This window comes from Cuculus canorus, chromosome 5 (assembly GCF_017976375.1).
Source record: "Cuculus canorus isolate bCucCan1 chromosome 5, bCucCan1.pri, whole genome shotgun sequence".
Classification (NCBI taxonomy): Eukaryota; Metazoa; Chordata; class Aves; order Cuculiformes; family Cuculidae; genus Cuculus; species Cuculus canorus.
This window is the reverse complement of record NC_071405.1, coordinates 16,154,611-16,178,580: the sequence shown is the minus strand read 5'-3', so window position 1 is coordinate 16,178,580 and position 23,970 is coordinate 16,154,611. Positions and strand designations below refer to the sequence as shown.

The window sequence follows — 23,970 nt, the reverse complement described above, 5'->3', positions numbered from 1 at the left end:
TGTGAGACACTGTGTGTGAGACACTGTGAGACTGTGTCTGTGACACTGTGTGACACTGTGTGACATGTGTGACACTGACACAGTATGTGACACTGTGTGTGTGATGCTGTGTGTGTGTGACACTGAGACAGTATATGACACTGCAGGCGTGTGACACAATGTATGTGACACTGTGTGACATTGAGACATGATATGTAACACTGTGACACTGACACAATGTATATGACACTGCGACACTGTGTGACACAATGTATATGACACTGCGACACTATGTGACACTGTGTGTGTGACATGTGACACTGCAGGCGTATGTCTGACACTGTGTGACACCTTGTGTGACACCCATGTGACACCATGTGTGTGACACAATGTATGTGACACTGTGTGTGACACTGTGACAATGTATGTGACACTGTGTGACACTGTATATGAGCATGTGTGTGACATGTGTGACACTGCAGGTGTGTGTCTGACACTGTGTGACACCTTGTGTGACACCCATGCGACACCATGTGTGTGACACAATATATGTGACGGTGCGACACCATGTGTGACACATATGATGCTGTGAGACAGTATGTGACACTGTGTGACACAAGGTATGTGACTGCTGACACTGTGCATGTGACACGTGTGATACTGAGACACGATATGTGACACTGTGTGTGTGGCACGTGTGACACTGCAGGCGTGTGTCTGACACTGTGTGACACCTTGTGTGACACCCATGTGACACGTGACACAACGTATGTGACAGTGCGACACTGTGTGTGACGTGTGACACTGCATGACACCATGTGTGTGTCACCATCTGTGTGAGACCATGTGACGTGAGACACGGTGAAACTGTGACACTGTGTGTGACACAAGTGACATTGCATGACACATGTATGACACCACGTGGGTGTCACGTCTGTGTGACACCATGTGTGACACAATGTGACACTGCATGACACCATGTATGACACCACACGTGTCACACTGTGATGTGTCACGTCTGTGACACCATGTGTGACACAACATATGTGACAGTGACCATGCATGACACTGTATGACATGACATCAGACAGTGTCACCATGTGTGACAGTCATGTGACTGTCACACGTATGTGACACTGTGAAACTGTGTGACACCGTGTGTGTCACCATGCATGACACATTATGTGACACCATGTGACATCATAGGTGTGTGTGACACCAGGAGTGACACCGTGTCTGTGTGACACTGTGTGACATGTGTGTGACATGTATAAGATGCTGTGAAACTGTGACACCGTGTGTGACACCATGTGTGTGAACATCTGTGGCAGTTGACACGTGTGACACCGTGTGTGACAGCACGTGTGTGACAGCACGTATGTGACTCTGTGTGACCATGTGTGTCACCATGTCTGTCACTCTGTGCGTGTGTCACCTGTGTGACACCATGTGCACATTCCCCATGTCCAGGCCAAGTGCCCAGCATGGCCGTGACTGCGTGTGACAGCGTGTCCCCACCTGCGTATGCTGGAGACGATGGGGACGTGGGGAGATGGGGACAGCTGCCACCACCCCCAGACGATGGGGACGTGGGGAGATGGGGACAGCTGCCATCACCCTCAGGAGATGGTGGGGACATGGGGCAAACCACCAGCACCCCCAGGAGATGATGGAGAGATGGGGATGGCTGCCACCACCTCAGGAGATGATGGAGACATGGGGACAGCTTGGCATCATCTCCATGAGATGATGGAGACCGTGGAGAGATGGGGACAGCTTGGCATCAATCTCCAGGAGATGATGGAGACTATGGAGAGATGGGACAAGCTGCCACCCCCTGACTGAAGCTTTCCGCTTCCGAGCCAAAAAGTCCTTAAAACCAGAAAAAAAAAGGAAAAAAACCCAAACCAAACAAAAAAAAAACCCAAATCAGAAAAATTAGGCCTTGCTGTGCCCCCGCCACCCCAAGGAGCATACAACGCCGTTTGCTTTTGACCCTTACTGCTTACATTTAATTTTGAAAGCACAAAACATCAGAGATGGACTCGAAATCGCCAACAAAAAAATAGATATTTACAATATTTCTCCGAGGGGGGAAAGGGAAAAACGGGAGAGGGAGGAGGGGGGGATCGAAACGAACCCAAACCACAACCAAAGCCTTCGATGCCGGTGCCTTCTCGCGGGAGGTGTCCGTGGGGAGCAGTAGGGGCTGGTTTTTAAATCACTAAGTGATTTTTTTTATATATAGAATTTTCTCTTTTTTTCCACTTCTTTCCGCAGGGATTTTCCCCCCACGGGGATTCTTGGGCTCCGTGGTGGCACGTAGGGAGCTCCGCGCTCAGGCCCGAGCGGGGCACAAGTTGCTCCGTGCTTGCTCGCTGCCTTTTGTGTCTTTATTTATTTTTTTTTTTCCCCTAAAACTCCACAAAATAAATCGATCCCGAAGGAAAACGTAAATAAAAAGCTTTGATTCTTCGGACGAAGAGAGTAAGGCAGGCGCGGCCTGGCTCGCCGCTCTTCCTCGCCGCGGCCCCTCGCATCCCACCCGGTTTTGGGAAGGATGAAGGTTGAGTTTCCAAACAGGGAGGGAAGCAGAAGGACATGATTCCAAACCCCTCGAGCCCGGGACAGAGGGAGCTGCCACCGTTTTTCCTTCCTTTATTGCTTCGGAAGCGACAAGGGGGCTGCTCGGCGCGACCCCCGGCCTCCTCTCCGGGGGCGTTTTGTGCTCTCCGTAAGCGCTGCTGCCACAGGCCGGGCTCCGTGCCGGGGGGAAAAGTCCGGGCACAGGCAGGGAAATAAAATAATGACTCAAAAAAAAAAAAAAAAAAAAAAAAAATTCCAACTTTTTTTTTTTGTAGTTTCTTTTTTCTGTGTTTTTGTTTTTTTTTTCACGTTTGTTTGTTTTTTTGTTGTTTTTTTTTTTTTTTTTAAAGTGCAAAAAGCTCTCTGCTGCCCTAGAGAGAGGTTCTTTGGACCGACCGTTCATTGCAAAGGAAAAACGGCAGCGAAAAAAGGGAATGGGGGAACGAGAAGACGCTGCGGTGGGGCCGTGGTGCCAGGAGGGGCCGTGGGGCCTGGGCAGAGCGAGCGGCTTTCGCCTCTCCAAGCCCAGTGCTTGGCAGGGCCGAGCTGGGGAGGAAGAGGAGGCAGGTCCTGTTCCCTCCCCGGGTGCTCCCTCAGCCCTAGGTGATACTTTCCGAGTCCTCCCTGAGCTCTGATGGACCTGGGTGTTTCTCCTCTGCTCCCATCCTCTCCGGAAGGAGTTGTCTTGGGATTGACGGGTGCTCCAGAAGAGCAGAAGAGCATCATCTCCCAGCCTCGCTTCTCCTGCTCCTGGAACCACCACAACCAGGAGCTGCTTGGATAGACGAGAAGGAAAGGGGTTCGATCCCAACCCCTCCCCGGATGAGGGGAAACCTAAAGGGGGCCGAGAGCGCAGGGCATGGTGGCACCGATGGGTGGCTTTTGGTCCAGCTCTGCTCCTGCTTCCTTGGAGAGCCCTTGACCCTCAAGCTTTGTGCTAATGGGGAAGCAACAAGTGTTTCAAGGCAAGGAGATGCTGGGAAGGTGGGGGAAAAGCTGAGGGGAGAGGGCGCCCCACTTCTCCGTGACAACCTCCAGGGCTCCCTGCCATGTGCCCGTTCCTCCTCTGGTACTGGCCAGCCTGGTGGGACCGTCTTCATTGGCAGAAGGCCCACAAGAGGAGGAGGAAGGACGGTGGAGCGCAGCCAGCGGCAGCCCTGCCTGCTGAGTCAGGTGGGAGGCAGGGGCAGGACACGGAGGACAAGGTGGGACCATGGAGGAGCAGCTCTCCGAGAGAGGTGGGATGGGCTCTTTTCCTTCTCCTCAGTCTGCCCCGCAGAGGGTTTCTAGCTGATTTTTTGGATCAGCTTCTCATCGGACAGGCAGTAGAGGCTGTTGATGGACAGGTCCGAGATGAAGTGCTCACAGGCTTTGCGGGTGATCTGTTTGCAACCTCGCAGGTCGATTAGGGTGACGTTGGAGATGCGTCGCAGGTACAGCAAGGCCTGGTCCGTCAGCTTATTGCAGCCTGCGGGGAGAGGAGAGGAAGCTGTAACGTCTCTGCTGAGCAGATGTCGGCTCCTGGGCCAGACTGCCAGGAGGAAGCTGCAATGACGGCAACTCCAGCCTGGCCACCTTTGGGGAGGCCACCTTTGGACCACTGCGGCTTGGGAAGGCCAGCCTTGACCACCATTGGTCCAGTTGGGCACAGGGAGGCCAGCTGTGGCCACCCAGAGCAGCGTACCCACCTGCCATGTTGAGCTCGGTGAGGGAGTTGCGTGTGGAAGAGCCCACGGCCGTGAGGAGGTTGGCCGACTGGTCTGTAAGGTGGTTGCAGTGGCTGAGGTCGAGGCGGGAGAGCAGGGGCATGTGGCGGATGATCAGCCGCAGTGTGGCGTCGGTGATGTCCAGGCCGGCGAGCCGGAAATCAATCATGTTGCGGAGTTTGCTGCGATTGTCCTGACCTGAAAAAGGAGGGGAGAAGGTGAGTGTGGACAGCCCACCCTGGTGGGGTGGGGCATCCTGGATCCAGCATTGCTTCCTTGCTCTGTGCCCACCATGTCCTCCTCTGCCAGCTCCCCAAAACACACAGGAACCCCTCCTTGGCCACCCTCTCAGTAACCGGGGTAATTCTTACTGGGTTTGTCTGTTGGAGGCGTGAGTAAGTCCCGGATCTGAGGGTCCTTGATTCCTACTGCCCACCGAAGATCGAGGGTCCTGAGAAGGGGGCAGCTGGAGGTACTGAGAGCACAGACCGCAGACCAGGAACAGCCTGCTAGGATGAGGTCTTTCAGGCCTGCCAGGAGAAGGGAGAGAGGTGGTAAATCAGTTGGGCTCGGTCAGTTACAAGCCATCCTGGATGTCCTTCAACTCCTCCTGGTTCTTCTCCTCCAAGCCCTCCCTCCCTCCTGGTCCTGCTCCTCCTCCTCTGAGCCCTCCTGGTCTTCCTCCACCGAGCCCTCTTTCTCCAGCCATGGATGAAGTAGCTCCTCTCCCTGCCCTGGTTGGGGTGGGGAGCTCAACACTGAAGGAAACATTAACACACAACAGCAGGAAACCACATCACTTCTTGCTGCGTGGCATGATCCAGGCACCAAGGAGTTTAACCAGGGTGCAGCACCCATCTCTCGCTGCGTTCCAACCACCAGGAAGCCTCGGAGAAGGCCAGTGGTGGAGGTAGGGACCCACGCTCACCTGGCAGCCTGTTGACGAGCCACGTGAGCTGTTTTTTGGAGATGTTGGTCCAGCTGAGGTCGAGGCTGACTGGTTGCCTTTTGATGATGCCACTCAGCGCTTGTGGGGTTATGGACTTGCACCTGCTCAAATCTATTTTTGTCCACAATCTCTTGTCACAGCACCTGGGGACAAAGACAAGGCTGGAAGTTGAGCCCCATGGGACAAGAGATGGATGGCAGGGTCACCTGGCTTTGAGGAGCCCTGGCACGGCCCCAGCTGCACCACAAGGCTGCTCTGCTTGGTGTCTCTGGTTTCCCTGGACACAGGGGAGGTTGCTGGGGGTGTCCGGCCACCCAGGGATGCCCAGATGAGCCTCACGGCAGGAATTTGCTGCCACGCAACAAGGCTCTGAGTCACAGCTGTTGGCCTCCTGGCCCCTGCCAGGGTGAAGATCTTAAGCATTCTTGCTCCCAGCAGGAGGAACACTCAGCCTGGTCCCACCCCACAGCCTCGGCAGAGCTCGCTGCTTTGCCGGGAGCTGCAACAGAGCTTGGAAGTGGCACAAACTCCACAGGAGCCTGGGGAGAGCCAGGACCTGATGGCAGCTCAGCTGTGTCCCTGAAGCTGCCACACCAGCAGCAGGTGAGGGGATGCTCTCCTACATCCACCTCACCCCACTCCCATCGGCTGCTGATCAAAGCGAGCTGGTCCTTTCCCACTGTGCCATTCCCACTGCTCAGCGGTTAGAAACCTCCCAGTTTCCAGTCCCCGTCTGTTCCCAAGCCTTCCATCCCCAGCTGTCCCTGTGCCAGCATTGTCTTCTTCAGGCCTGCTGCCCCCCGAGGCGTTTCCAGCCAAGCAAACCCATCCCTGCCTGCCCCAACCCGCTGGGAGGTCGAGACAGGATGGGAAGCAGGGAAGGGCAAGAACCATGCAGGGTAGTGGGCGAGGAAAGGGCATTTGTGCCTCACAAAGAAGCAGCAGGGGACAGAGGTGCTCAGGTGACAGCATGGCCTGCTGCCATCTCCCAACAGAGGGGACAAAAGGAAGGAGGAGGGGACAATAAAGATCAGTGCATGTATGGCGAAGGCAGCAGCTGGCCACAGTGTCTGAGGGTAACACCGGCTCGGGGGAGCAAAGGAGGGCACTGAGGCAGCTGGAATCAGAATCATGGAATGGTTTGGGTTGGAAGGTACCTCAAAGCCCACCCAGTTCCACCTGCTGCCATGGGCAGGGACACCTCCCACTGGATCAGGGGCTCCAAGCCCCATCCAACCTGGCCTTGAACACCTCCAGGGATGGGGCAGCCACCATTTTTCCACATTAGGAAAAACTTCTTCACTGAAAGGGTTCCCAGAGGCTGCCCAGGGAGGTGGTGGAGTCCCCATTCCTGAAGGTGTTTAAAAGACAGGTAGGTGACGTGCTTAGGGATATGATTTAGTAGTGGACAGGTACGGTTGGAGCTGATGTTCTCAAAGGTCTTTTCCAACCTAGGGATTCTGTGATCCTCTGGGTTCCTTGGAGGTGAGATCCCTCCCACCCCTTCCCTCTGGCTGCTCATGAGGCACAAGGTTTGGTGGGGCCAAGCCCGATCCAGGGATCAGGATGCGGGCAGAGCTGGCTGTGTTCCCCCTCCACCCCACATTCCCCACACTCACCACTTGTACCAGGTCTTGCACACCCGCATGCACTCGCAGAGCTCCCTGCGAGTGAGGTAGCGGAAGACAGACATCCACACCTCGCGCTGCATCCAGCTCTCCTCGCCCTCTTGCGCCCGGCCACCTCGGCCATTAAGCCGGGCCACCCCTCCCTCCTCTGCGTTCTCATCCTCGTCCTCCTCTTCCTCCTCATCCTCCTCAGCCGCCGCCTCCTCCTCGCCGCTGCCCCGCAGGGGCATCCTGGTGGGTGCGTGACGCATCACCACACGGGGCGAATGCTGCAGGTTGGTGGAGGAGGCTGTGATGGCTTGCAGCTTGGGGACGATAGAAGTGCCGTGGACGTCTTTGGTGGGACGCTGAAGCGTCACGGTGAGGTAGGAGCCGTGCAGCTTGGCCTTCTCCACCTCTGAGAGCTCCTTCTTGCCACTGGGGTTGTTCTCCTTCTCCCTCACCATGGTTCGCTCGGTGGCCTGGAGCCGCAGCAGCTGCCGTCGCTTGAAGCGCTCGTCTCTGCTGGCGCTGTGGTGGTCGCTGGGGCCGGCTCCCGGGGATGAACGTGTCACCACGCCTCGTGGCGATGCTGGATCGTGGATCAGCTGCAGCATGGGGGTGGGCGAGTTGGGTGGGGGGGTCAGGGGCTCCTCGCAGCTCCGCAGGGGCCGCAGCACCTTGGCTTGCACCGTGTCATCGTCGCTTTCCTCCACCTTCCGCTTCTGCAGGGAAGCAGGGTGGCAGATTAGCAGGGATGGAGCTCTGGTGGACCTGGGCAACGCATCCCTGTCTCTTCTTCCCCAGGACAAGGTGCCCGGTGCCCGGAACCACCAGGACCAGAGTCCACCCACACCAGCAACCAATGTTTTCCTTCTCCCTTCACAAAAGGGGCGTCCCTTGAGGTCAGGCATGGAGTGGAAGCCACTCCCAACAGTCCTTTGCCTCTTCCAGTGGAACCTCAAGACCACAGCTCAGCACAAGACACCATGGGACAAAGAGTGCTCACCACGTCTGCTTGAAGTGCCAGGGGACCCAAGAACCAGACAAATGCGTACCCCAAGCATGCATATCACCCAGGAGAAGGTGAAGATGCCCCAGAGTGGCTGCTCTGCACACCTGGCTTGCCTTAGCTGCCCCACTTCCATCCTCAGCAGCCGGCACGGTCCTACAGGTGACGTGGCAGCCACAGGCCGGGGTCCTGGGCAGTGCTGGCAGTTGCCAGCGGGCCAGCTGTGGCCTTGCACAGTTTGCTTGCCGCCTGGTGGAGGAACCTGGTTGTCCCCGAGGCTTCTGTGGGAGCCTGGCCTTGCCCTGCTGATGGGCTCGCTGGGAGCCAAGGGCAGAGAGCAAGGGGCTGTCAGCTCAGCTCCTACGGGGTCCCAGGACCAGGCTGTGGCTGTGTTGGCAGGCAGGATGCTGTGCTTCACCCCACTGACTACCAACACCCACCAATCACTGACCAACTGGTCCCTTGGATTGCACTGGTGCTTGCCAGCCCTCCAGCCCAGCCTGGCAGAACGCTGCCTATCCCTGACAACAGGGTGGGACACATCCTGCTCTGCTCCAGCACAGCTCGCCTCCTACCTGGCCCTTTTCTGCATCGTCACCCTGGTAGCACTTGGGGCACTCCCAGCAGTTCGGGAGCTCGTCGTTGAGCAGCCCTTCTCCGTCCATCTGCAAAGAGAAGCAGGCAGTCAGCAGCAGTCCATAAAATCACTGAATGGGTTGGATTGGAAGGGACCTCAAACCCATCCAGCTGCAAGCCCAGGACACCTCCCACTGGATCAGGGGCTCCAAGCCTCATCCAACCTGGCCTTCAACACCTCCAGGGATGGGGCAGCCACCACTGCTCTGGGCAACCTGGGACAGGGCCTCCTCATCCTCACAGCAAAACATTTCTTCCCAAGATCTCATCCCAATCTTTCAGCTTCAAACAATTCCCCCTTGTACTGTCCCTGCCCTCCCTGATCCAGAGCCCCTCCCCAGCTTTCCTGAAGCCCCTTTCCGTCCCGGAAGCTGCTCTAAGGTCTCCCTGCAGCTTTTCTTCTCCAGGCTGAACAACCCCAACTCTCTCAGCCTGGCCTCAGACAGGAGGTGCTCCAGTCCTTGAATCATCTCCGTGGCCCTGTGCTGAGGACTCCAGAACTGGACACAGGACTCCAGGTGGGTCTCACAGAGTGGAGCAGAGGGGCAGAATCTCCTCCGTCCCTGCTGGTCCCACTGCTCTGGATGCAGCCCAGGACATGGGTGGTTTCTGGGCTGCAGATGCATGTTTCCAGCTCATGTTGAGCACCTCAAGCCTTTCTCCCAACCCATTCTCCACCCAGCCTGTGTTTGTGCTTAGGATTGCCCCGACTGTGGTGCAGGACCTTGCCCTTGGCCTTGCTGAACGCCAGGAAGCTCCCCACAGCCAAGCCCCCTCAGCGCTGGCGCCCACGCTGCTCACCTGCAGGCAGCCGGGGTGAACAATCTCATTGCAGATACAGCATTCCATGAGCTTCTTCTCAAAGTCCTGCGAGTCCTCATTCTGATCCACCTCCCCGCAAAGTGCACACGTGACCGAGTGAGGCAGCCTGGGCTACAAAGGAAAGCAGGGGTGAAACCAAAGCAAGGTGGGATTTGCCTTCTCCCTTCTCTTCCCATTGCCTGCATCATGGGGAACGGGCCAACTGCCCTCCAGGAATCAAACTTGGTCATCGTCCTCCTTTCCCCGACTCTCATCAGCCACACAGAGATGCTGCTAGGCTACAGCAGACTTTTGAGACAAAGACGAGGCCACAGACTCACCGCTAAGCACTGCCGGAGGACACAGGACTGCTTCATGCGGCCAGGCCCACCAAATTTCTTCATGTCCCTGCAGTAGTGGCACATGCCACACTCGCCCTGCATGCAAGCCTTGCATTTTCGGCACCGCACCCGCCTCCGTCTGGCGCCTGACACGATGGGAGAGACTGTTGACCTGACGGGTGTCGGGCGGGGAGTTGGCTTCATGGTGTGCGGCTTGGTGATAGGGATGGTGGGCAGGCGCACCCTCAGCCGGGCCTGGAGCTTTAGCTGTTAACAGAAAAGAGAGAGGGAAATGGTGTGAGATGAGCAAACTGCTGCGTTCGGCTAGGATCAGAATACCTCTGAACCCAGCTCCCTCGCTGCAACCTCAAATCTAACATGGCTGAGAGCAGCCCCTCGCCCTCATCTCTGCATTGGTGCTGCTCCTCGAGCACACGCTTGCTCAGCCTTTGCCACCCCACACTGAGAGCTCTCTGTCCTGCCACCCCCTCTCAGCAGCTGGAAACGGGTCTGAGAAAGGCTGCTGCATCCCAAAAGCATCGTGGTGCTCTGACAACAGCCACGCTTTCTTTCTGAGGCAAGGAATGACCAAGCCTTTCTGGCTGCCCTCTCTCTGTGCCGCCCAGGTTTCCCTCTGGCTCAGCTCCAATCGCTCTTCCCCACAAGCTCGAGGTGTGCTGGCAACACCCAAACACCCCTGTTTACAGTGCGGGTGGGACAGCACAGCTCTCCAGCAGCCACCCACCACCGCCATCATTAGCCTTCACAGCAAACACACTGGCTGCAGCATCTTCTGGGATCAGCCATGATGGCGCGTGGGCTTGGGGAAGAGGAGGAACCCCAAAAGAAAGACAGGGTCAAGGATGCACCAAATGCTGCATCCAAAGCGTGCAGACATCTCCAGGGCTCTTCTCCCAGAAAAGCTGCCCGGGATGATGAGGAAATCATGCTGGATCTCTTCTGGCAGGGCAGGTAGGCAGAGACAGCATCTCTAAAGGGCTATCTGAGAGTCTTGCTTGCCTTCAGACACCCAGATGGGGTGTTACCACCCACCCTTCCCAGTGGGATGGGGTCCTGCTCTTCCCATACGCATGCTGGTGAGCCCGGCTTCTCACAGGAAGGAAGCAGTGACCTACACAGCCATCCTGGCGGGCTGTGGAGGGGAAGCTGGGCTGGCCAGCCAGTGGCTGGCAGCTCCTTGCCTCCATCTGCCCAGTGAGCTCAGTCTCAGCCCTGTGCTACAAGCACGGCTGGAGATGGAAGCACAGGGACACCCTGAAATGTCCCTTTGTGGAGAAGCTGGCTGCTGCTCACAGCGAGAAACCCCCAGGAGGGACCTGCCTGCCTTGGTATTGCCAGAGCCAAATGCTACAGCACGGCTCGTCCTGGTTACCACCCATCAGCTGAACCAGAGTAACCAGCATAGTGAGAGATCCCCAGCCCTGCTGGCACACGGTGCTGCAGAGGCGCTTGCGCCCCACAGCCGGTCTCTGCGCTGCTTTCTTTCCGCCTGCCGGTTCATGCTCCCAAGGTGGGTACAGAAGCAGTGCCATCACGCCCCAGTGGCGGGCGGTGACTCAGCCGAGCGCAGGTGACCAGTTCCACCACGCAGGTCCCCTCCTCGCAGCTCCTACCTTATCTCTCTTGGGCCACTGGACGATGGGGACGCCTGTAAGTGCCAGTTTAGGGTCGCTGTTTGCGTATTCTTCTAGCAGCAGCTAAAGGAGAGAGAAAGAGGAAAGAGAGAGACAAAAAAGCACAGGTATGAGCAGAGCGAAACACAGCTCCTGCCAGTAAGGCAGGTTCCAACCAGATGCCAAGGGCAGGAGGCTTCAAACGTGGCTGGGAAGGAGTCCTCCTCTACCCACGCCCGCAAGCAATGCTCCCTCCCCACAGGAGCCAGACAAGCTCTGTCGAGTCGATCTGCACAAGCGCTTTCATCGACTGCAGCTCAGCCCCGAGGCCCCGCGCTGTGCGGTGGCAAGGGGAGAGCGCCAAGCTTTTGCAGTTTCGGGGGAGATTTATCAGGGGAGGAAACATGAGGGTCCTTCCACTGCCCTGCAATGGCCCCTGGGCACAGGGTACCAGGATGCGGTGCCCTAGGACCTCCTTGGTAGCCCAGCACAAGCTGCCAGTAGCCAAGTCCTGCTCCCCTGCACTGCCAGGGGGTTAGCTTTGATATGAGATCCCTGGGTACAGGTTGCTGGGATACAGTGTCCCAGGAGACCCTCAGTAGCCCAGCACAAGCTGCCAGTAGCCAAGGGCCACTTGCCCACACTGCCAAGGGGTTTGGATCTGATACGAGATCTTTGGGCATGAGGTACCAGGATGCAGTGCCCCAGGAGCCCCTCGGTGGCCCAGCACAAGCTGCCAGGTAGCCAGACGCTGCTCCCCTGCACTCCCAGGGGGTTTGGCTCCTTGGCACCAACCGGACAGACACATTGCCCCTCAGCACGATAGAGACCTTCGCTCCTGGTGGATGCAGGCTCTCCCTGCCCATTTCAGACTCCTCACTCCCAAGCTCTCTCTGCCCGTTTCAGCCCCCCCACTCCTCCACCATCGCATCCCACCACCATTCACCCCTCAATTTGCCCCTTGCAAAGGTGCTTTATTTACTTGGCGTTGCCATGGCTACACTGGCAGGAGCTTCCTGCCGGCATCCCCACGCGTGGCACTTCCCACTGCCGGGCAGGACTAGGGGAGGCTTGGCCAGCGTCCCACCCCCCTGCTGCTGCCCATTCCCTGGGCGAGCGTCCCAGCTCAGCTTCCCAGCACTCCCTGGCCCTTCTCAGGCGGCTGGGGGAGGCAGGAAGGCGCAGCCTCCCTCCTCCGCTGTGCTGCTTATGGACATTCCGCCTCCCGGCGAGGCTGGAAGGAAAGGTCAGGGGCTCAGGGACTTGCAGGCAGAGATGTGTGGGCTGCAAAGCGCAGCCTCCCCCAAAGCCCGGGGCACCACAGGGGTTGGTGGTGGTTCAGGCATACCTCCAGCCTGGAAAAAGGGGGTCTTAAGGGGGGGCACCTGGGTGCTGCGGTTGCATCCGGCTCTGAGCCAGGGTGGCCAACAGCCCCCTCACTCTCTCTGACCCCTCGCAGTGGGGACAACACAGAGGGGACTCTGCAAGAGCGCCGCGTGCTTCCTCCATGCCCCAAAGAAGGGTAGGAGGGGGGGAAGCGAACCCGAGCGACAGACGGGGACCCCTCTAGGGAAGAAGGGTCCCCCCATAGTCCCCCTCCCACCTTGGTTGTGTCCGGATCGTCCCCGCGTCCCCTCCCGATCCCGCGAGCGTTGCCAGCTGCCTGACCTTGTGCTTCTGGAGCTGCCGAGACTCTGGGGTGAAGTTTGCCGAGCCCTCTTTGTTTCGGTGCCCGCACAGCGAGGGCTGGGCCCCCCACCCCTTTCCCCAAACCCCTCCAAGGGTTGGCTCAGTCAGAGAAGACTCAAGCTGGAGCCCTGGTCTTCGGAGACATGCTTGGGGGAGCGATTGTGCCCCCTGCCCCAAGTCCCCCCTGCTCCTCCCCGGCTTCGGCAGCCGCACTGGCAACCGCGTGCTCCTCCCGAGCCCTTGGGTAGCAGCAGCAGCAGCTTCCTGAGCCTGAAACAATGCTGCTGCGTCACCCACATGCGGTTCCCAGCAATGCTTTGCAACGGGAAGATGGCAGAAAAGAAAAAGCGAGCGAACGAGCAGAGGGCAGAGCTGTTCTGCTGCAGAGCCGGGAGGGGCTGCAATGGGTGGTTGGCGCTGCGTGGATTGGCGCAGGGACCCGAGCGGTGCAGCCCACCTTCCTCCCTCCGCCACTGCAATCGGAGATGCTGGGGCCAGGCTCCCCAGGGTCGGAGCTGGATGGGGAGAGAGAAGGCAGCGGAGAGCTCTTTCCCAAGCCCTACCTCCCCGATTCCTTTCTTTTGTCTTCTCCAAGGCGGTTTTGGGGGTTCCTGCTGGAATCAGAACCCACTTGGATCCAGGAGACAGCGTTGGCGTGAGCAGGGAGAAAGGGCTTTTAAATCACAGCAAGGGGGTGAGCACCCCCAAAACATGTGGGTTTCAGGGACCCTCCCAAGCTGGAGGGATCTGGGGGTTCCTGCTGGAAACAGAACCCACCTGGATCCAGGAGACAGAGTTGGCGTGAGTAGGGAGAAAGGGCTTTTAAATCACAGCAAAGGGGATAAGCACCCCCAAAACACGTGGGCTTAAAGGACCATCCCGAACTGAAGGGATATGGGGTTTCCTGCTGGAACTGGAACCCACCTGGATCGAGGAGACAGCGTTGGGAGAAAGGGCTTTTAAATCACAGCAAGGAGTTAAGCCCCTCCCTCACCTTGAAACACAGGCTTTAGGGACTGCACTTGCACCTCCTGAGCTGGAGGCATCTGGGGGTTCCTCCTGGAAATGGAACCCACCTGGGTCTAGGGAACAGCACTGGGAGAAAGGGCTTTTGAATCATGGTGAGGGTCGAGCCCCGTCAAAACACATGGGCTTCAGGGACCCTCCCGTGCTGGAAGGATTTGGGGGTTCCTGCTGGAAATGGAACCCAGCTGGATCCAGGACACAAGTGTTGGGAGAAAGGGCTTTTAAATCACGGCGAGGATTGAGCCCTACCAAAACATGTGGGACTGCAGAGATTGCACCCGCACCTCCTGAGCTGGAGGCACAAACCCTCCCTGATGAACATCCCATCAGCTAGGTTTGGGAGCAGCCGTAGTCCCAAAGCCACTAATGACCTCACTGCTAGAGGGGGACAAATCCAATCCGGGGGAAAGAAGTTTCCCCTGGCCACCTTCAGGTCTCTAAAAAACCCCCACACTCTGGCCCCAGACCACAGCAGTGAAGATGGAGGAAGCTCCTGAGATACAGCAAGGTTCCCAAAGCAGTGCTGGAGAGCAGCGACTGTTCCTACTCCTGAGGCAGCATGTCTAGGTAGCCTCAGCTGTGGTCTTTCTTGCCCCTGGAGAACCCAGAAAGCCACTGGGCCATGAGCGTCACCACCTGAACACCCAATGACACCATCAGACACAGATTCTCCATGGATCTTCCTGTCTAGATGGTGCTGGGGATGCCCAGCCCTGCAGTGTGGTTTGGCCTGGTGCAGAGGACGTGCCATGGTGGCTCCTCCATCACTCTGCCAAGGTCAAGCACATCAGATGGCATGGTGAGGTGATGTCGGGTCAGGCAGGATGGCAGGGGGGTCTCTTCACGTACTCCAGGCTGCAGTGCTTCCATTCGGAAGTGTCAGGCACCTCGTGAATGTCCTCAAAGGCCACTCTTAGCCTTCCTCATCCATCCCTGGTGGAAGCACCTTCCGTTCCTCATCAAGTCCTCTCTATGTCCCATTGCCCTGCAGTGAAGAGGGGGATTGTGGACACTTCCCATGGTCGCGAAGAGGGAGTTGAGCGCCCCAAGAACACTTGCTCTTCCCAAGGGTGCTCATCAGCACTTTGACATCCTTTGGGCTTCTGCAAGCCAACGTTTGCTGTTCCACTTAGATGTGAGCACCTGGAGGAACAAACTGTCTTGGGAAAGCACATTCCAGCTGGCAGATGTTCTGGGACAGAGGAAGGAGAGCCTGGGGAATGTTTTGGGCAGATGTGACCCACCAGAAGACAAGAGTCACACACGATGGTAGAGGAGCAAGGAGACATCTCTGATCATGGGGAGACCCAACACAACATGGAGCCAGGTATGGGGGCAATGCCAGGAGGCTTTGAGATGAGGTCTTGGAGACAAGATCCATGCTTCTGGGAGAGGCTATTGCTCCTACAATGCCTGGTGCTTCAACGTCTCCAGGCAGAGCCTGAGCACACAGTGGCTGTGCCAGTTACTGAAGCCGCAGGGCTTGGTGGCACCACGGCAAGCGAACAGTTCAAACTTGGCTTCCCACAACTCAGCCAAGAGCAGGTCCGACAGCTCGAGAGCCTCATGGACCATCCTGCTCCTCAGAAGCCTAAATGAGGGAAGCCACCAAGGTGAGTCTGAAGGGATGGACAGAAGCAGTCAAAAGACAAAGGGACCTCTCAGAAGTTCCCTCTTTCTAACAACCCCAGTCCAGGCCATGCCCAAAGGCATCACCAAATGCACAGAGACCTTCCAGCAAGACCTTGGTGCTCCAAGGTGGGCATGTTCACAATCTCATGTCCCCAGATTAGATCTTCTATTAGAAGTCATTCTGTTTTCTATGGGCCCTCCCCATTTAAGCCACTGGAGAACGGCTCTCCATCACTGGTTCAGGAGGCAGAGACGTGGTGGGAGCCTCATGGGAGACAGGCAAAGCTAGAAAGGTGAAGGAGAGGCAGAGGTGGCATCACGTTCTTCCTATTTAAAATGCTTGACACAGCCTTGTTTAGGGTCTCAGCAGAGGGCAGTCCTTCCTGTCATGGAGCTGGAAGCACATCTTTTGTCAAGGTGAAATACTGCACTCACAGATCAGTGTCTGATTCTCCAGATCACAGAATGGAACCTTCGAATCATTAAGGTTGGAAAAGACCTCCAAGCTCATCCAGTCCAACCATGAGCCTAACACCACTGGTGCCTGCTAAACCTTGTCCCAAAGCGACAGATCTGCCACATCTACACACTTTTTGAACGTCTCCAGGGATGGAGATTCCACCATTGCCCTGGTCAGCCTCTGCCAGGGCTTCACCACTCTTTCAGTAAAAAAATGGTTACTAATATCCGAATTAATCTCCTCTGGTGCAACTTGAGGCCATTTCCTCTTGTCCTATCACTTCTTCCTTGGGAGAAGAGCCCAGCACCCACCTCACCACAACCTCCTTTCCAGGAGCTGCAGAAGAGCAATGAGGTCTCCCCTCAGCCTCCTCTTCTCCAGACCAAACTCCCAGGTCCCTCAGTTGCTCCCAGAAACCGTGTTCTCCAGCCCCTTCCCCAGCTCCGTTCCCTTCTCTGGACACACTCCAGCCCTTCAATGTCTTTCTTGGAGTGAGGGGCCCAAAACTGAACCCAGGATTCAAGGTGTGGCCTCACTAGTGCAGTGTCCAGGGGGAGACCACACCACACGGTCCATGGCAGGGCCAAGGCCACTTTACTGCGTCACTCAGGAACACATGTGTGTTTTCAAAGGCCGCGACACACAACACGCTTGAAGAAGCCACAGGAAACGAGAAGCACAGGTCCCCAACAGCACCTCCCACTCCTTCAGTCAAGTTTCACCAGAGCTTGGCCTGCAAACACCCAGGACCCCAGAGCTGCCCCATGTGCTCCAAACGCAGCAGAGCATCCAATTTACCAAATAACCCACAAAAACTGATTAGGAGACAATGCCTGGAGAAGAAATAGGACGGCAAAGACCAGGCAGGATACACCCATGGCTGTGGATGGATGTCAGCTTTGGCACAGACAAGGAAACAAAGATCATCATCATGGAAGGGAACTGTGGTTATGGGGAGTAAAATGGACTTTGGCGGAACAGAGTGACATTGTCACTTTAGTGCTGAAACACCAGTACTCAGAGTCAGCTCAACATGTCTGGCAGACGCAGCTCAGGGCCTGGAGGGAAGACTTAGATTCACAGACCTGGAGTCACACCCTGTGCAAAACAACCGAAAACCGAGGCCAAATCCAGCTGGGACTCCAAGTGTCTCAGTGCCCAGCAGCCCTAGGAGTCTACAGCCAGGATGGGACATGAACCTCATCACAAATGAGCACCTTTGCACCCGTAAGGGACCCAGATGAGGCCCAGAGGGTCCCAGCCGAGCCTCAGCCATGCTGGGTGGGAGCAGTTGGTCCTGGAGAACTGTCAAATTGCTTAGGTTGGAAAAGAACTTTAAGATCATGGAGTCCAACCATAAACCCAACACTGCCGACTCCACCACTAAACCACATTCCTAAGCACCACATCCGTAAGTCTTTTAAATCCCTCCAGAGATGGCCCTGACCCAAAATCCAAGCCAGGGCTGTCCCTCAGCACCACCTCACCTCCTCATGGAGAGCATGGAGGACACTAAGCCTGCAGACACATTCCCCCTTTGCCCCAGGACAGAGGCAAGGTCAGGATCAAGCACAGCTTCCCTGTAGGGAAGTGCCTTTCCACCTCCAGTCCTGCAAGAAAGTGGACATGCCCTGGCAGACCTGAGGAACGGCAGCACGCGCGGCTCCCTCACGCCTCCATACCTTGACGTCAGCGATGAGGGCGTCCTCGTCCTCGATGCCGGTGGGAACGCACTTCTTGTGCAGGGGGAGTGACTCCAGTTTGTCCACGAGGCAGCGCAGCCCCTCCAGCTCAAACTGTGTCAGATGCACCTTCCTGGTCTTGCGTGGGCTGCCACCGTTTGGGTCCCAGGCCTGGCCGTTTTGGGAGCCCCGGCTGGAGTCGGAAGAGTCTACAGATGGGGTCTTCTTCAGACCTGGCAGGCTGCTCCGGCAGCTCTTGCCCAGTTCATCATAGTCCACATTGGCACCATTGGCTACAGGGCTGGTGAGAATGGATCGCCTTGTGACTGGTCGCCTGGATTCCTTCCCTGCCGCATCCTCCTCCTCCTCTTCCTCCTCCTCCTCTTCCATGTTTACCGAGTCAGAGGAGCTCAGCTCCATATCTGCCATGACAGAGAAAGAGTGAGAGAAGAGCACAGTGGCCAGACAATCCCTCAAAGGGGGCATCCAGCTTTTAGAGGAATCCCACCAGTCTCCAGAGATACTGGAGCAACAGATACATATGGAGACAAGGTGAGAAGAAAGGATGGGGGATGCAGCAGCAAGGAAAAATGGCCAAAACCCTTTCCCATTCTTGGCTTGTTTTGTGGGAAGTTGAGGGACAGCACATGGGACAAGGAGAACACAAAGCCCTAGACTGTATTTCACAGAATCCTAGAATGGTTGGGGTTGGAAAGGACCTTTAAAGATCATCCAGTTCAATCCCCTGCCACAGGCAGTGTTTACAGCCTGTTAGGGGGGAGAGAGGACAGATTTGCTTCAAAGCCCTTGGGTAGAGGCTGTCCAGCTCTCTTCTGCTTTGAAGAAGAGTCTCTGAGAAAGCACCTCTTGAACTTTCAGGAGGCCAAACATTCTTCCTTAGAAGAGCAATGAAGCTCAGGAAGCAGCTGGAGAACAAGTCTGACGAGGAGCAGCTGAGGGAACTGCGGTTCTTTAGCCTGGAGAAGATGAGGCAACACATTATTGCTCTCTACAACTACCTAAAAGGAGGTTGCAGAAAGGTGGGTGTTGGTCTCTTCTCCCAAGTGACAGGACAAGAGGGAATGGCCTCAAGCTGTGTCAGAGGAAGTTTAGATTGGACATTAGGAAAAATTTCTTCACCAAAAGGGTTCTCAGGCACCGGCAGAGGCTGCCCAGGGAGGTGTTTAGAAGACCCCCCCCATCCCTGGAAGTGTTTAGAAGACCGGGAGATGAGGTGCCTGGAGATGTGATTTAGTAGTGGACTGGTATGGTTGGACTTGATGATCTCAAAAGGTCTTTTCCAACCTAATGATTCTATGATTTTCCAGACACTCCCTGCGCTCCCTTGCACAGAGCCTTGACAGCGCTTTAAGCTCTGCGTGCAGGAAGGCCCTGATCAGGAAGAAAGCATCATTGTCTCGTGCTCCACGGCACTGCCGTGGTTCCAGCAACTTCCCTCCACCTCTTCTCTGACAGCCTTTGTGCCTACAGGAACTTGGGCGCTGGTTTTGCTGCAGGGGCAAAGGAGGAAGCAAAAGTCTGTTTGGTTTTGACTTCCTGCTCAAAGGCAAAGCAGCAAATCGCATCTCTTTTGGCTAGCCTGCAATGCTCTCCGAGTGCTCGGTACCGCAAACAGCAAAAAATGAGGGACTATCCAAAGAAACTTGTGCAATCGAGGATGCCACGGTTCCAAATTCTTCCTATGCAGCCCTCCTGCGTTGCTAAGCCAGAGAGCACCCCGGCAGGTGGGGTGAGAAACAGCTTCAATATGAGTGAAGGAGGAATAATGGTTGGAAAGCCAGTGCAGGGGCCTTTCTTACCCATGCTGAGCGATTCCTTCTGGAAGTCCTTGGTCAGATGCGAGCGGCTGGTGATACAGTAGACGTAGCGTTCCAGCACGTACCAACACATCTCATAATAGAAGGGATAACGGAACTTATTTGGGACCTGTAAAAGAGAAAAGGGGATCAGCTCAGGCCTTGAGGCTGCAGAGATAGCCCTGCTGCTTCAAATCAAATCCCCTCCTGAGAGACAGGAAATGTGTGTACGTGTTTAACAGCATCATTCATGCTTCTGGCCGCCTGATGTCATCCTCCTTGCAGAAAAACATGAGCAGAGACCAAATGCTGCTCACTTGCCAGCCGTTAACATTTCATTTTCCTTAGTTAGGGCTGCAGCTCCTCCAGGATTGGTCTGTTAATACCTCAGCTCTTTAGAAGAGCACACCAGTGCTGGCAAAAGACGCCCCCGACACTGCTGCCTACCTCACAACTTCCTGAGGTTGCTCTGCCCAGTGTGAGGCAGGCATGCGCTCCATTGTCCTCCAGGACTCAGCTGCTCTGGATGATGGTTTGACATCTCAGTGCCAACCCACAGGTCCTGCACCCTGAAGTGCTTCAGAGCAGCCAACACTCTCATCCTATGTGTCCTGAGGCTTCTCTGCAGGTGCTGAGCACTGCAGGACCCACATCTCCAGAAGAAGCAAGCGAGAACACTCCTTGCCAACAGCATTATCTACTTGAAACCTCAGGAAACCTTTGGTTTTAGTCATCTCAGACCACGTCAAGGCCTAAAATCAACACCAAGCAGCAGCAGAAGGCAGCCAAGCAAGGTAGAACCCAACCCGCTTGATGTGCTCCCATGGAGATGTTGCTGCCTTCCTCTCTGGTCAGCCAGGGGAGTCCCCATCACAGTCACAGCAAGGTTTCCAGACCCCTCAGAAGCCTGGAGTCAGACGGGAGCCAGGATGAAGGAACACAAGTCTTAGTGCACACCGAGGTTTTCCCTCTGCCCAAGCTCCTGCCTGTACCTTTAGCAGCCTAGGACATCTCGCTTACAGAAAGCTGGAGCACCTTAGATCGATCACAAAGTGAGACTTGCCTGCCTGCACCCTCCCCACCATCCCAGGAGGCCACATCCTCTCAGGTATCCCACAGATCCTCACCCGTGTGCGGTCTTCGATGCTGTAGATCCGGAGCTGCATAGGGATGTTGAAGCTGTGTAAGAAGTTGCCTCCAAAAACCAGGGTGTCCATGGGAGTGTACACAGCATGGATCCAACCTGGGAGAGAAAGCAGAGCTTGGAGAATCCTTCTGAGCAACCAGGTGAGGTCAAGGTCCCACAACTGACAGCCCCGAGGAATTCAATTCCTTTCCAAGCTCTCACAAACCACGCTCTTCAGAGCAGGGCAGTCACATCTGCACTGCCTTCAAGATACTCAGCTCAGTCCACCCTGGCCATTGTACCCTTAACCTGCGTCCTGGTGAGCACAGAGAGGCTATTGACTCCTTCTCACACTTAAGGTGGATCTGGTCTCACATCCCGTGCGGTGGGACACGTTCCAGCCTCCCCGCCTGTCCGTAGCTTTTTGTCATCCTGGTGTCTCTATAAAGTTGCTTCCCAGCTGCATTAGGGCTAAGAACACCAGGAGCAAGGAAAAAGGTCTGCCCAAGTCCGTTCAACAGCTAAAGAACACTCAAAGCAGCTCTAGTCTCAGCTCTGTTATCTACCAGGCAAATCCAGCCAAGCCCAACACTGTGGGAATTCCAGCATGGGTTTCCTTAGGGCAAAGCCACTCAACTCAAAAGCAGTGTCAGTCATGGTACCAGGGTACAAATGAGTGACCTGTGCAGTCCCTGATTCTTTTTGTTCTTGGTCTTCATAGACTCATAGAATGGTTTAGGCTTGAAGGGAGCTTAAAGATCACCTAACTCCAAACCCCCTGCCATGGGCAGGGACACCTCCCACTGGATCAGGTTGCTCAAAGCCCCATCCAGTCTGGCCTTGAACACCTCCAGCGATGGGGCAGCCACAACTTCCCTGGGCAACCTGTGCCAGTGCCTCACCACTCTCATAGTGAAGAAATTCCTCCTAATGTCTAGGCTAAATCTGCCCCCCTCCAATTTAAAGCCATTCCCTTCCTTTAGTAACAGATTGAGTGTCATGTGAGCCAGCTCCAGTCTCCCTGCTGCTTGGGCCGAATCATAAAATCATAGAATAGTTTGAGTTGGAAGAGACCTTAAAGATCACCCAGTTCCAACTCCCCTGCCATGGGCAGCGACATCTCCCACTAGATCAGGCTGCCAAAGGCCCCATCCAACCTGGCCTTGAACACTTCCAGGGATGGGGCAGCCACAGCTTCCCTGGGCAACGTGGGCCAGTGCCTCACCACTCTCATGGTGAAGAAATTCCTCCTTATGTCTAGTCTAAATCTGCCCCCCTCCAGTTTATACCCATTGTCCCTCGTCCTATCACCACAAGCCTTTGTAAACAGTCCCTGCCCAGCTTTCTTGTAGCTCCTTCAGGTACTGGAAGGTCGCTATAAGGTCTCCTTGGAGCCTTCTCTTCTCCAGGCTGAACAATCCCAACTCTCTCAGCCTGGCCTCATATGGGAGGTGCCCCAGCCCTCAGACCATCTTTGTAGCCTGCTCTGGACCTGCTCCAACAGCTTTATATCCGTCTTATGTTGAGGATTCCAGAACTGGACACTATACTCCAGGTGAGGTGTCACAAGAGAGGAATAGAGCACGTTTTAGGAGCTGGCAAGCAAGAGGACAGAGCCACATCACACCTTCCTCTCTCAGTTACTCATGAGAGAAGAACCCAAATCCTGCCTTTTCTGATTTTTCTTGCATCCCAGGAGTTTCAGTCTCTCACCACAACCCTGGCAAATGCCAAGATCCACCTGCCCACCCTGCTGTACCTGAGGGGATGACAAACGTGTAGCCTTGCTTGAGCTCAATACGCTGGCACTCTGACACTCTGTCCCCAAGAAATATGTCTCCTTGCTTCCCTGAGAGAAGCCAGTTTTCATAGAGCTCCAGGTTCTGGGGTGTAGGAGGGATCAGCCAGAAGATCTGCAGATAAAGACACATGCATATAAGTAATCACACAATTAACAGCTACTGATTCCCCCCCCCGCCCCGCTTCTTCCAAACACGCCCTGCTCCCCCTCCAGACATCTAAATCCCCTCTCTCCACCCAGATAGGACACAAATCAGCAGGAATTCTGAGTGAAGTGACCTAACCAGCTGTCCCACTGGAGAAGACAAAGCTGCCAAGCAAGGTATTTCCCGACCCGATGCACTGAGCACCACGGGCAGACGGAGCTTGTGATGCTTTTTAAGGCAACATTTACATCAGTGTCAAGAGATACAGAGCCCACAGGTGGCACCTACATCTCCTTTGCAAGAAACAGAGGGCAAAAAGCCTAGATTCTTCAGGCACGGCAGAGTTTGCTGCGTTCCCCGAAAGCAGGGAAAGGCAGGATGGAATAACTGCCTTTGACCTATCTTAAAGAAGTGACAAGAGTTGTTTTCCTAAAGATCTGCTTTTAAGGACTGTGGAGGGAGCCTATCCAGCTGTCTTCACATGGACAGTTGCCACAGAAAGGGCTCCTTACCCTTGGCCATCCAAAGCTCTTTCCTCAGGACAAGCCCAACCACCACAGGCAGCCTTTTTTACCTCTGGCTCCCGGATAAGCTCACCCCTAGATGCCTGATGGTTTTTATTAGCAGCAGTGAAATCTCTTCTAATTCCACACAAGGATGAAGTTGGGAACCAGGTGAATTTCACCAGGAAGAGGTGGCAGCTGCCTTTGGTAAATCCTGCACTACAAGATACTCTCCTCCATAGGAGCTTTTCCTACTAAAACCAAGCCGAGTTACCACCAGATTTTGCTGCTCTGACTGCATTGATTCGAACGTACCACGATGAGGGAGTTGGTGTCACCACCATCCTGACCAGCAGCACAAAGTTTCCTTGGCTACAGCAGGGCTGACAACTGCAGCCAGCAAAGACTTGGACTACGAGATCTTCCACGCCGAGACAGTAGCGATGCTAAAGCAGAGACTGAGCCCCATGACAATGAGCACATCCACCAACTCCACCCAGAGAGGTTTGCCTAGCAAGGACCGCATATTGATGAAGTATCACCCTCTGAACATGACTGCTCTCTCTAGGGCAGCAGAAATACTAACTATAGCGTCTGATTTAATCATTCAAGCACACTTCAGTGATGCAGGACCCAAACTACTACAAAGCTGCTTTCTGAAAGTTAAAAGAACAAATTCAACTTCCCCACCTGCAAAGGGAGCTTAAGGCACAACTCACTGTGCCTCAGAGCAAGTGGAAGGACCGGCATCTTCCCAGTTCCCCTTCCAGGGAGGTTTCTTCCAAGCCAGGCCCCAGTGCAAAGTGGGGGGACGGATGCCTGGCACGGGGTAATCCCT

The 23,970-nt window shown here is 55.6% G+C and overlaps 1 protein-coding gene across 2 annotated transcripts in view; it reads right to left on the bottom strand.

The window, feature by feature from the left end:
* Window positions 1-1,981: 1,981 nt before the first annotated feature.
* The window catches only part of KDM2A (lysine demethylase 2A), a 52,252-nt gene continuing 30,263 nt past the window's right edge, over window positions 1,982-23,970 (bottom strand). For both annotated transcript variants that reach the window (XM_054067905.1, XM_054067906.1), the window contains exons 10-22: window positions 22,443-22,596; window positions 20,685-20,800; window positions 19,561-19,687; window positions 17,741-18,162; window positions 11,252-11,335; window positions 9,618-9,884; window positions 9,277-9,408; window positions 8,415-8,504; window positions 6,840-7,552; window positions 5,200-5,363; window positions 4,643-4,801; window positions 4,254-4,469; window positions 1,982-4,033 (exon numbers count right to left, since the gene is read on the bottom strand). In XM_054067905.1, coding sequence (XP_053923880.1) covers window positions 3,852-4,033; window positions 4,254-4,469; window positions 4,643-4,801; window positions 5,200-5,363; window positions 6,840-7,552; window positions 8,415-8,504; window positions 9,277-9,408; window positions 9,618-9,884; window positions 11,252-11,335; window positions 17,741-18,162; window positions 19,561-19,687; window positions 20,685-20,800; window positions 22,443-22,596 — 2,826 coding nt within the window. In that variant the 3' untranslated portion in view covers window positions 1,982-3,851. The remainder of the gene's footprint in view (window positions 4,034-4,253; window positions 4,470-4,642; window positions 4,802-5,199; window positions 5,364-6,839; window positions 7,553-8,414; window positions 8,505-9,276; window positions 9,409-9,617; window positions 9,885-11,251; window positions 11,336-17,740; window positions 18,163-19,560; window positions 19,688-20,684; window positions 20,801-22,442; window positions 22,597-23,970) is intronic.